Below are 13282 nucleotides of genomic sequence, written 5' to 3'. Positions count from 1 at the left end.
ATCCACTCTAACTGCTCGGCTTCCTCTCCTCACCAAGATGGGTCACAGAGTAGGACACAACTGCTCATCACCTATCACTAGCTCTGTCAGCAGGAAAGGCCATAACTGGATTTTAATTATTTTATATTTTCCTTATTTTATACTTTTAAAATAAAATTTTATTTATTTATTTATTTATTTATTTATTTATTTATTTATTTATTTAAGAGAGAGAAAGAGAGGGCATGAGTTGGGGGTGGGAGAGAAGCAAACTACTACTGAGCAGGGAGCCCAACTCAGGGCTCGATCCCAGGATCCTGAGATCATTACCTGAGCCAAAGGCAGACACTTAACTGACTGAGCCATCCAGGTGTCCCTATTTATTCCATTTTATAGAATAAGATCAGAAAATTTTAAACAGGGATGCCTGGGTGGCTCAGCGGTTGAGCATCTGCCTTTGACTCAGGGTGTGATCTTGGGGGTCACAGGATCGAGTCCCGTGTCAGGCTCTCTGCATGGAGCTTGCTTCTCCCTCTACCTGTGTCTCTGCCTCTCTCGCTCTCGTGTCTCTCATGAATAAATAAATAAAATCTTTAAAAGAAAAAAAATTGTTTTTAAACAACCTGCTTAAGTAACACAGTTGATGAGATATAGGACTGAGATTTATTTGTCTGTGTTTTCCATCATGTCCTGTTACTTCTCAAAATTTCACTCCTAAATAATGAGGGGAAATAGGCAGCAGTAAAACATGGAGAAATGAAGAAGGTTCAAGAACTCTGAAGGTGCCATTGATGTAAACTACCATCCTCAGAGGTTTGTGGGGAAGAGTTAGGGGAGGGGAAAAGAGGACAGAACACATACCAATCCAGGGCCTTTCAAGTTCTGAGGACTTTGCTAGTGGCAAAGCTCAGAGATTGAAAGCTCAGGCTCAGAATCAGATCTGCACGCAAGTCTTGGCTTTATCACTTACTTACTTTGTGAATTTGGACAATGCTCTGAGCACCACTTCCCTCACTATTAAACCAAAGAGCAGAGGACTATGACTGTAAAATAAAATATACTGCAGGTACAGGTTTAATTTAATGTCTGACATATAGTAAGTGTTCATTACATGTTAATTATCATCACTACCTCAGGTAAACCTCGTAAGAACACCATGATCTAGGAATTATCATCCCTATTTTAGAGTAGGAATCTGAGGCTCAGTGCTCTCTTTCCATTACATCAAGGCTCCTGAATTTCAAGCAGATAACTTAAAGCCCTGGAGAAATCCAGATAAAATGTCCACTCAACTGGTGCCTACTTTAGCCGGGAATTACCCTTAGGAAATTTCCTGAGTGTATCAGCTGAGTCTGTAATCGGAAATACCCCAGTTTCTACCCTGACAGCTTCACCATGCTGGCTTTTCTTACCAGATCTCCTAGCCCCTCTTAAATCATCTCTACTATGAAATTTCCAATCATGTGCTCACCTGCTTGGGAAGCATATTCTCATATTCTCTTGCTTGTGATATCCTCTTGACTTGTTTTGCAGCTTTCCTGAAGACCAGAGTCTGACCGTGATACTCTGCAATGCAACGTTAACAAAAAAAGGATCACTGCAGCTTGTCAGCTGTGATGAGGAAACATGTACTGTAGATCTCAGCTTCCTATTAATGTGAAAATGGCTGGGTGTATTCAGATCATTGGACGATGCTAGAGGAAGAAGCTCAGGTAAATTCATACATTTACCTGCAGCCACACATTTGTCCCTTCTACCCATCCAGCAAACATCTACTGAGTGTCTACTATGTGTTAAGCCTATGCTCAGTGCTGGAGGTAGATTATCTTCAAGGAACTCAGTTTAGTGAGAAAAAAAAGACATGCGATAATAAGTGTAACACCAACTCAATGCCACATATAGAATTCTCTACAAGTTACACTATAGCCACAGAATAAGAAAAGAGAGGCTTGATGCCTTCAAAAATGCTAAGCAGAGGTACATCTAGCTGGCTTAGTCAGTAGAGCATGTGACTCTTGAACTCGGGGTTGTGAATAAGCCCCACATTGGGTGTAGAAATTACTTAAAAATAAACAAACAAATAAACTATGCAGAATCAGAAACAGTGCTGAGAATAAAAGATCCAGTTCTTGCACAAAATTATAGCTTTTCTGTGGGAGAAGGTTAACACAGACTACCTTAAAGATGGGCCAAGAGAAACAACAGATCATCTATAAAAGGATAACAATGAGAATGACTGTAGAGTTCTCAACAGTAACAACAGAAGACAGAAGACAATGGAATGAAATAATCAAAGCATTGAGGTAGACTTATGTACCCAACAAACTATCTTTAAGAACAAAGGTGAAACAAAGACATTCATAGAAAAACAAAAACTTGGGGCACCTGGGTGGTTCAGTTAGTTAAGCATCTGCCTTTGGCTCAGGTCAGGATCCCAGGATCCTGGGACTGAGCCCTGCTTGGGCTCCCTGCTCAGCAGGAACCCTGCTTTTCCCTCTCCCTCTGCCAGTCCCCCTGCCTGTGCTCTCTTCTCTCTCTCTTAAATAAATAAATAAATAAATAAATAAATAAATAAATAAATAAATAAAATATTTAAAAACAAAAACTAAGGGAAGACACTTGTGAAGGAACTGCTAAGATTCTCTTTCTTATTCTTTCTTTCTCAATATCTATTTATCTACCTAATATTTTTTTTCCAGGAAAAATGATCACACAAAGATAGTCTGAGCATCAAGAAGTAAGCAAATAACATGATAGTTTAAGACCAAACAAAAATTATCTACAATAATAAGTATAATATGTAATTCATAAGGTTTTTAAATAAGAGCTAAAAACACTAGAAAAAATAGCATTTAAATATGGAGATAAGAGCTTGGAGTTAAATTAGTCCAAGCTCTCGATTTGTTCAGGAAAGGTAGGTTAAGTTATTAATTAACTTTAGATAAAATTAAATATGAATGAAAGAAATTCAAATGCATGTAATAAAGCAAGGTTTCACAATCTTGATACTGTGGACATTTTGGCTGGATGATTCTTTGTTGTGGGGGATGTCTTGTGTGTTGTAGGATATTTGGCAGTATCCCTGACCTCTACCCACTAGATGTTAGTGGCAACCTCTCCCTGAGACATTTATAGCCAAAAATGTCTCTAGGCATTGCTAAATGTTCCTTGGGGATGAGGAGGAGGATTGTTCCTGTTTAAAATTCAATGCAGGGGATCCCTGGGTGGCTCAGTGGTTTGGTGCCTGCCTTTGGCCCAGGGCATGATCCTGGAGTCCTGGTATCGAGTCCCGCATCGGGCTTCCTGCATGGAGCCTGCTTCTCTCCCTCTGCCTGTGTCTCTGCCTCTCTCTCTCTATGTCTATCATGAATAAATAAATAAAAATATTTTTAAAAAAGAAAATAAAATTCAATGCAATAAAGAAAAATCTGCAATAAAGAATATAGACAGAATATATAATTTCCAAAAAAATTAGAATAATATAGAGTAAAAAAAATAAAAAGAACCAAAAGAACTCTATCAGGATTTTAGTTCTGGTTAGGGTAGAGTAAGCACATCCTACCCCAACTCCCTTTAAATGCAACTAAAAGTCCTGGACATAATGCATGGGGTGGCTATCTGAGGACTCTGAAAAGTAGATGATAGCAAGTGACTTAGAAAAGGAAACCAGAACTCAAAATAAGAACCATATGGCAATGAGTTTCCTGGATTTATTTTTACCTCTTGAATGTCCTGGCTCAAAGGCAACATGAATCCCAGAACTGAGAACCAGGTGAAGACAGAAAGAGATCTAACAGAAGCCCTCTATTTGTGATCTAAGAAGTAAGAAGTCTTAAGGGACAGCAAGAGTGTATTCTCTTGATCCCATCTAGTGAATTTTCTTCTTATCTTTTTTTCCCTAAGATTTTACTTATTTGACAGAGAGAAAGAGAGAGCACAAGCAAGGGGAGCAGCAGAGGAAGAGGGAGAAGCAGACTCCCTACTGAGCAGGGAGCCCAGCTTAGAGCTCAGTCCCAGGACCCTGGGATCATGACCTGAGCCAAATGCAGATGCTTAATACTCGCTTAATACAGCAAGTATTCTCTTGTATTCACCCATACATCTCAGCAAACCATCTTCCTGAAGCTGCAACCCTATATGGTAGTGACAGCAGCAGAAATGGCAGCTGGATAGGCATCTAAAACTCTGAGGGAGGACTTGTGTGATACAGAGTGTGGAGGGAATCTCTGTCACTTTTGCCCTCTCTCTGTCTTCCTCCCAGTTGGCCATGGAGGCAGACCCAGTCACAGGAAGTATGCAGAAGAGCGGAGAGAATGAAGTTTCAACCTTCCAGCAGAAGACCAGACAGGAGGTACCTTTGGAGCCGAGCATGGGTAAGAAGAGAGAGGTCAAGGAAAGAATCCCATCAAATTGTGTGTGGAAGTCATGTTCACTTGAGCTGCACATACATATGTGCATCTGACCCTAAACAGCACACCAAAGGCTTTCAGAACTGAACTGCAAGGTAGATCACTGCTCAGGTCTCAGATGTGGTTCCTGGATGGCACAGGTGTAGGATGGATCCAAATGGCATTGCAAAAGTTTTGAAAACTGAACTAGCATTGAAAGCACAATCTACAGAAGGCAGAACTTGTGACCTGAACCTAATCTGGTGAATTTCATGCTAAAAACAGAACAAAACACTCCAACCTTCTCAATACATCTAAACCAGCCTCAAATCTTATATTTAAAATGCCCAGAATACAATCCAAAATTATTCAACAGGGATCCCTGGGTGGCGCAGCGGTTTGGCGCCTGCCTTTGGCCCAGGGCGTGATCCTGGAGACCCGGGATCGAATCCCATGTCGGGCTCCCGGTGCATGGAGCTTGCTTCTCCCTCTGCCTGTGTCTCTGCCTCTCTCTCTCTCTGTATGACTATCATAAATAAATAAAATATTCAAAAAAAATTATTCAACATACAAAGAATGAGGAAAGTTTGAATTCTCAAGGGAAAAAGACAATCAGTATCACCTGCCCTAAAATGACTCAGCTGTTGAAACAATCAAATAAAGACTGTAAATCATTCATTATAACAATCCTGTACAAAGTAAGGGCGAACACTTTGAAACCAATGAAAAAATAGTGAGTCTCAGTAGGGAAAAAGAAGCTATGACAGGAAACCAAATAGAAATTTTACAACTGAAAAATGCAGTTGAAAACAAATTCCCCCTGGGGCACTGGAGTGGCTCAGTTAGTTAAGCATCTGCATTTAGGTCAGGTCATGATCCCAGGGTCCTGGGATTGAGCCCTGCGCTGGGCTCCTCGCTCAGTAGGGCGTCTGCTTCTCCCTCTCCCTCTGTTGCTCCCCTTGCTTGTGCTCTCTCTCTCTCTGTCAAATAAGTAAAATCGAAAGAAAGAAAGAAAGAAAGAAAGAAAGAAAGAAAGAAAGAAAGAAAGAAAGAAAGAAAGAAAGAAAGAAAGATAGATTGATTCACTAGATGGGATCAATAGCAGAACTGAGGTAACAGAGGAAAAGAGACAATGAACTTGAAGATAGATCAATAGAAGTTATCCAGTTTGTGTGGTATTTTCTGATACCACATGTGTGGTTCTTCTACACCAATTCTCTGATGTAAACTGAGTATTCGGCAATTCAATTGAGTTCCAGATCTACCTGCAGTTAGTGTCAGATTCCACAAGAACTCAGTCTGACAAAACTATCTCCACTTCAGGTACCAGTCTCAAATGGGGTGCCCAGTTATGCATATTTTTATCTAGCTTTTAACAAATTTGGAGGTTCCAATGACCAACTATCAGGTTTGATAATTCATTAGGATGACTCACAGAAGTCAGCAAAGTACCTTATTTACTACTACAGATTTATTATAAAAGATGCAGCTCAGAAAGATGGAAGAGATAAACAGGGCAAGGCACGGGGGAGGAAGGTCCATGCCCTCTTCAGGCATACCACATTCACAACACATAATGTGCCCAGCAACCTGGAAGCTCACCAAACCACACAGCTTTTATAACTTAATCTCCAGTCCTTCTCTCTTCCCTGGAGATTGGAGAGGGTGAGGCTGAAAGTTCCCATCCTCTACTCATGTTTGGTCTTCCTGGTAATGAGAGTCCATCCTGCAGCCATCTGGAGCCCCAACCTGAGTCATTCTATTAGCACATCCTCAGGTGTGGTTGAAAGATGTTCATTATGAATAACAAAAGACACTCCCATCACTTGGGAAACTCTAAGGGTTTTAGGAACTCTGTGTTAGGAACTGGGGACAAAGACCAAATCTATATTTTTATTATACCACACAATCTGAACAATGTGGAGACATTGAAAATGTTCATTGGAAAAAATGAACAGGGCCTCAAGGACCTAGGGAACAATACCAACAGGTCCAACATCCGTGTCATCAAAGTCCCATAAAGAAAGGAGAAAGAGGGACACTTGGGTGGCTCAGCGGTTGAGCATCTGCTTTGGGCTCAGGGCCTGATCCCAGATTCCCGTGATCAAGTCCCACATCGGGCTCCTTGCATGGAACCTATTTCTCCTCCCTCTGCCTGTGTCTCTGCCTCTCTTTCTGTGTCTCTCATGAATAAATAAATAAAATCTTTATAAAAAAAAAAAAAAGGAGAGAGTGAAGTACAAAAAAAATTATTCAAAGAAATAATCTCTGAAGACTTCCCAAATTTGTCAAAACACATTAACTCACAGGTTCAAGAAGCTCTACAAACCCCAAACAAGTTGAATCCAAAGAAACCCATGCCCAAGCACATTCTAATCAACCAGCTGAAAGATCAAGACAAAGAAAAATATCTTGAGGGCAGAGAAAGAAAAATGCATTACACAAAAGGGGAACTACTATGTAAATGCCTGGATTTTCTCATGGGACCATTGAGGCCAGATGGCTGTAGAACATTTTATAGGGCTGAAAGAAAAGAACTGCCAACCCAGAATATTCAGGAAAAATACCCTTCCAGAATGAAGGTGAAATAAAGACATTCTCAGATGAAAGAAAATGAAGGAGATTCACTGCCAGCAAACCTATTGTAAATCAGATACTAAAGGAAGAGTTTTTATTTTGATTTGTTTTTGTTTTTGTTTCAAGTAGAAAGAAAATGGTACCAAAGGGAAGCCTGGAACTTCAAGAATAATGGAAAAACAATATGGGTGCCTGGCTGGCTCAGTTGGTAGAGCCTGTGACTCCTGATCTCAAGGTTGTAAGTTCAAGCCCCATGTTGGATATAGGGATTACTTAAAAATAAAAATCTTAAAAAAAGAAAGATGGGAAAAAATAGAAATTATAAATTTTTGGTTGCATACGGTATATAATATACATAATAAATATATAATATAGGGATCCCTGGGTGGCGCAGCGGTTTGGCGCCTGCCTTTGGCCCAGGGCGCGATCCTGGAGACCCAGGATCGAATCCCACGTCGGGCTCCCGGTGCATGGAGCCTGCTTCTCCCTCTGCCTGTGTCTCTGCCTCTCTCTCTCTCTGTGTGACTATCATGGGTAAATAAAAATTAAAAAAAAAAAAAAAATATATATATATATAATATAAATAGTAAACATGTGGTTATATATAGTAAATATAAGACTATTTTTCTCCTCTTAATTATTCAAACTGTATATGATGATCACTTTATTTATTTTTAAAAGATTTTATTTATTTATTCATGAGAGACAGAGAGGGAGAGAGAAAGAGACAGAGACACAGGCAGAGGGAGAAGCAGGCTCCATGCAGAGAGCCTGACACGGGACTTGATCCCGGGTCTCCAGGATCACACCCTGGGCTGAAGGCGGCGCTAAACCGCTGAGCCACCCGGGCTGCCCTGATGATCACTTTAGAGTACAGTTCCTCAAAATGTCACCATAATGAGGACACCTGGGTGGCTCAGTGGTTGAGCATCTGTCTGCCTTTGGCTCAGGTTGTGATCCCAGGGTCCTGGGATGGAGTCCCACATGGGACTCCCTGCAGGGAGCCTGCTTCTCCTTCTGCTTATATTTCTAACTCAATCAATCAATCAAATAAAAAAAAAAAAAAAAAAAAAGAAAAAAGTCACCATAATCACCTGGCAATTGTACCCTGGTGCAACTTGCAATTGTACCAACAACCCAAATTGTTGGTTTACATATACTCAAGAGAAATAAAAACATATAGCACACAAAATCTTATACATGGATGCCCATAGCAACATTCTTCATAACAGCTACAAATGGAAACACAATCTGAACTGAATAAAAATTAAGAGACCATATCCAAACATTTGTGAAACACCTCAGTGTGCAGAGGGAAATCTATAGCCTTAAATGCTCATGTTAGGAAAAAAGGTCTCATTTTCATTCAGTTCAAAATATTTTCTAAGTCCCTTTGAATACTTCCTCTTTGACTCATGTGTCTTCATGAATTGAATATATAATTGGCCTTTGGGTTTGTTTTTTTTTCTTAAGTAGTCTCCACGCTGGACATGGGGCTTGAACTCACGACCCTGAGATCAAGACCTGAGCTTAGATTGAGAGTGGGTTGCTTAACTTACTGAGTCTCCCAGGTGCCCCTCCTTATGATTTTCCTTTTTTTTTTTTTTTTTTAATTTTTATTTATTTATGATAGGCACACAGTGAGAGAGAGAGAGGCAGAGACACAGGCAGAGGGAGAAGCAGGCTCCATGCACCGGGAGCCCGATGTGGGATTCGATCCCGGGTCTCCAGGATCGCGCCCTGGGCCAAAGGCAGGCGCCAAACCGCTGCGCCACCCAGGGATCCCCTTATGATTTTCTTAATAGTAATTTCTTTTTTATTTTTTAAAAGATTTTATTTATTTATTCATGAGAGACACAGAGAGAGAGGCAGAGACATAGGCAGAGGGAGAAGCAGGTTCCATGCAGGAAGCCCAATGTAGGACTTGATCCCAGACCCCAGGATCACACCCTGAGCCAAAGGCAGACGCTCATCCACTGAGCCACCCAGGCATCCCAGTAATTTCTTTTTTCTAGGTGACATTATTGTAAGAACACAGCATAGAATACATATAACATACAAAACTTGTTTAATCAACTGTTTGTGTGGCTATAAGGCTTCCAGTCAACAGTAGGCCATTAGTAGTTAAGTTTTGCGGGGGGCAGTCAAAAGTTATACATGGATTTTTGAGGTGAGAGGTACGATCTGTGTCCCTAACCCCTGTATTGTTCAAGAGTCAACTGTATGCTTACATGTTGAGGACTTGCAAAGTCTCCTACAAATATTTACCCCTGTTTAGAATCAGGCTATATCTCTCAATGGTGGTTCTCAAGTTTTGTTTTATTTTGTTTTAATAACAGATTGATTGAGCCATAATTCATATACTCTGAGCCTTCATTTCTTCACCAAGACAAAGGATTGTTTAATTTTCTGGAATAATGATAACATGCATAAAAGTGTCTAGAATGATACTTAAGGGTTTCTGTTCTATGTTTTCTTAGGTTCTCTATTTGTTCATTTGGCATCTAAGGCAAAATTAATGGCCAGAGTTGTTCACGTCTCCCCCGTAACCCAGAGTGCTCTGAACCACTGACTTCTCTAACTCTTGCACACTAAGGCAGTTTTTTTCCCTGCACTAAGTCACCCCAGGGCCAAGTGCCAGACAACTAGGGATAGGCCCTATGCCCCAAAGCCCACCAGAATCACTCTAACTAACCTTAACCTGTTTACACTTTCATGCCTAATCTTTTGTAAAGAAATCCCAGGCCTATGCCTGTGGCCTATGCCTTCCCTTTGCTCTGTTCTGCCTCCTGATGGACCCTGATGCTTCCTCCTGTGGCTCTGTGTGGCGTGCTGGGCCTCTGTTTCTAGAGCTGTGAGTACCAAACTTTTATTTCGAAGGCACTGGCCTCTCTGTGTAGTCACTCAGTCTCCTTCATAAATTAACGCCTGGACACAAATCAGTTCCTACCTCAATAAATGCTGGTTTCTAATGGAGGGGTGGGGAGCAATCATGTCTTAGGGTTTTTTCTTCCATGGCTAACAACCTATCTTCCTCACAGATATTAGCACCATGCTGAACTCATCATCATAAGGTGGAACTTCATCAGGGCTTACTGAACTGAAAATTTAATTCTGTCCTTTCTTAAGATATTACTTGGTGCCAAGGCCCAGGCTAGCCCTACAAGGGTAAACGAGGGTGGCAAGTTATGTTTGAATAAACCCAAGAAACCGGGGCTTGGGAAATCATAACCCAAATGCCTACATTTCCCTTTTAGGTAGTTAATGTACCTTTGGTGACATTCTGCGTTTGTGAGCTATCTGGTAAACTCTTCTTGGCCAAAGAGTCTTTCTCAGTGGTTGAACTTATACCAGGAGACTCCAGGGGAGGAAAAAAAAAAAAAAAAAGAATAGATTTAGTAAAATGGTTGTGAGAGGAATATAGTGTGAATGACATTTCCTACACATTTCTCATTGTTCTTGGTGACAGAACATGTGAAGGGAGACTGTTCAGTATGGCCTGAGCACTCAGCCCTCCAACCCAGGAGCAAGGCCAAGAGGTGGCTGATACGGAAAATGCAGGTGCTGGGGATGGAGCAGGCTGGGGTGCCAGTCCCAGGCCTGTCCCCCAAAACAGCTGGTAATCTTGGACAAGTCCCTGAACCTCTTGGTTGTCTTGGTTTCCCCCTAGGTTCTTAGGAGGATTAAGTGAGTTCATGTAAGCAAAGCACGAGTGGCTCATGGGAAATGCTCTGTGAGCATTGCTGCCATCGTTCACACAATCAATCCTGGCACCTCCATCAGGGGACATTTTACTGAGCAACTGCTACTATGTCTGCCACTGGGCACACCCTGGAACCTCGTCCCTGCCCAGAGGGGCTCCCAGGCTAGCAGAGGAGAGAACAGAAAATAGACAGTTACATTAAGGGGTAGAAAGTATCACATAGTCCTTAGAGAGGTAATGTAAGTTGGGGTCAGGTGAGTGTCAGAGACTCAAAATGACAATGGTTCAAACTAGGTAGAAATTTCTGCCACAAAACAGCCTGAAGGTGGGCGATCCGGGCTTGTTCGGTGTTTCTGCTGTATAAGTCCCAAGGGGCTCTGATTTCTTCCAGCTCATGGTTACAACTTTCCTAAGATAGGAGTCCTGTTCCTAGGGTTCAAGAGGATCTCAGGTATCGGGGAACAACTAACAGTCTGCCACTAGCGGTAGGAGCAGAGTCTCATCGGAAGCCAGAGTGGGGAACACTCGATTCCATCTGGGGGAGAGCTGGAGGGCTTCCAAGGAGAGAAGACACTTTTGCTCTGTCTTTAAGGATGAGGAGGAGTTTGGCAACGTTAAACAGATGGCCCACCAAGCGGCAGACAAGCAGTCCACCAGCCTCAACAACCACTTTGCTTGTATATAAATACGATATTTGAATGTGGAGAGCGCTGCAAGGGCTTCCTGTGTACCATGCAGCCAGCTGTCCAACAGCTACTGATTTTTATAGTGTTAAAATGGGTGCTGGGATGTGTTAGAGAGAAAACGCTCCTGGCTCGATGAAGCTTCACGCTCCTTGTTAACAGGCCTCAGAGAGATCAGGAGTCCAGCAGAGAACAAATGCACTTAAATAGATTTAAATCCTGGGATTATGTCTATTTGTTGGAGAGGCAGCATGGCAATGCAGAAGGAGCTCAGTAAGCTGTCTGCTGAAGTCAGCTGCGTGGGCTGGGGGCAGGTGTTCACTACTTCGAGTCTCTTGCTCCCTTTGTCAAATAAAGACAATAATTACCTGCCTTGAAGGGTGTTGTAAGGCCTGGAGAGAACACTTCCCCATTTATTCTCTTGGGCTTTGATCAGTGTGAGGCAAGGCGTCTGTTATGCAGGTGGGGGGTGAGCTAAGACGGCTCTGGGAACCCTCCTCACCAAGGCCCAGAGGAGATGGAACCCCCTTCTGCCCCATGTGGTCACCCTGCTGTTCACATTTCATGTGCTGAGGCCTCAGCTGTGATGGGACAGGGCAGCCAGGGAGCCTATTTTTGTTGTTGTTGTTGTTTAAAGATTTTATTTATTTATTGATAGAGAGTGCACAAGTAGGAGGGGAAGGGGCGGGGGGGGGCAGGCTCCCTGCTGAACAGGGAGCCTGACATGGGGCTCAATCCCAGGACCCCGAGAACCCGAGCCGAAGGCAGATGCTTACCTGGCTGAGCCACCCACATGCCCCCAGGGAGTCTGTTTTGGGCCAATGTGAGATTCAATCTGGGGCTGCCCAGAAGTGTCTGGAGGGCAGTGACTTCGCAGATCTGGTATTAGCAGGTATGGACATGAGCTGGAGGAGTCGGGGTCATGACTGTTAATACCCTTACTGTACCCATGCTCTGGAACTTGGGAAAACTCTGGTAAAATAAGTAGACATTCTGGTAGGATTTGACTGAGCAATCTCTGAAGCATTTCCTATCCCTGGACTGAATCTGCAAGAACGAATGTCAGTTGTGATGTCCATTTTGCAGGTAAGAACATAGAGGCTCAGTTTTGTTGAAAGCTGTACAACTTAGAGGTGGCATCACATAGAGGGAATTTTCGATCTTCTGGAACCAAGCTCGTGTGTTTTCCTGCCTTTACCTATGGCTCCAGGGTGGTCCTTCACTCCTAGCTCCCATATTTTGTCACAGATACAGGCAACTTCGGTAAGACTTATTCTTCCTTTAATCCAGACCTCTCCTCCAAAGCTTGGTCTTGCAGATTGAACCACTTAGGTATCATCTGCATCCACGCTTCTCACAGTCATCTTAAAGGTAAACAAGTTCAACTCGGTAGCTTGCCCCTACCCCAAATGGCTCCACTCTCCCTCTTGGTGAACGGGACCATTCAGATGCTTAAGCCACTCACAGGGGAAGCATCCTTGGCTCCTTCCTTTCCTTCCCTATGCCTCCTCCCCATTCCCAAAGCAAATGGGTTAGCCCATGTTGAAAGACCTGGCTACAAAACACATTTCAGGTCTTTGCTTTTTACCACCTGCTGTCACTGTCTCTTCCTGAGACAACTACAAAAGCCTCCTTACTAGTCTTGTGTCCCCTACTGTTACATTCCTCTTATTCAGAAGACAATGTGATCTTATAAAAAATATAAATTAGATGGTGTCATTTCTCTATTTCATGGATTCCCATAGCACTTAAATTATATCCATATTCCTTACTATGACCCTCCAAACTGGATAGGACCTGGCCCCTGCTACCTCTCCAGCCTTGACCCCTACACCTCTTTCCCACTTGTGCTGGTGACAGTATCATTGGCCTTCTCTCTGTTCCTTGACTATCTCAAGCTCTTTTTTTTTCTGCCTCAGGGCCTTTGCACATACTGTTCCCTTTTTCTGGAA

At 42.5% G+C, this 13282-nt stretch overlaps 1 protein-coding gene across 18 annotated transcripts in view; it reads right to left on the bottom strand.

The window, feature by feature from the left end:
• Positions 1-13282, bottom strand: part of FAM227A (family with sequence similarity 227 member A) — a 97117-nt gene that overhangs the window by 44577 nt on the left and 39258 nt on the right. For all 18 annotated transcript variants that reach the window (XR_013389087.1, XR_013389086.1, XR_013389088.1 and 15 more), the window contains 2 exons: positions 10215-10302; positions 1451-1545 (listed from right to left, as the gene is read on the bottom strand). Coding sequence is in view for 14 of the 18 variants with exons in the window: in XM_077914514.1 (XP_077770640.1) it covers positions 1451-1545; positions 10215-10302 (183 nt within the window). In the remaining 4 variants the exon portion in view is untranslated. The remainder of the gene's footprint in view (positions 1-1450; positions 1546-10214; positions 10303-13282) is intronic.

The sequence above is a fragment of the Canis aureus genome, chromosome 11, assembly GCF_053574225.1.
Source record: "Canis aureus isolate CA01 chromosome 11, VMU_Caureus_v.1.0, whole genome shotgun sequence".
NCBI lineage: Eukaryota > Metazoa > Chordata > Mammalia > Carnivora > Canidae > Canis > Canis aureus.
Note: the sequence above shows the minus strand (reverse complement) of the source record. Positions and strands in the feature narration are given on the sequence as shown.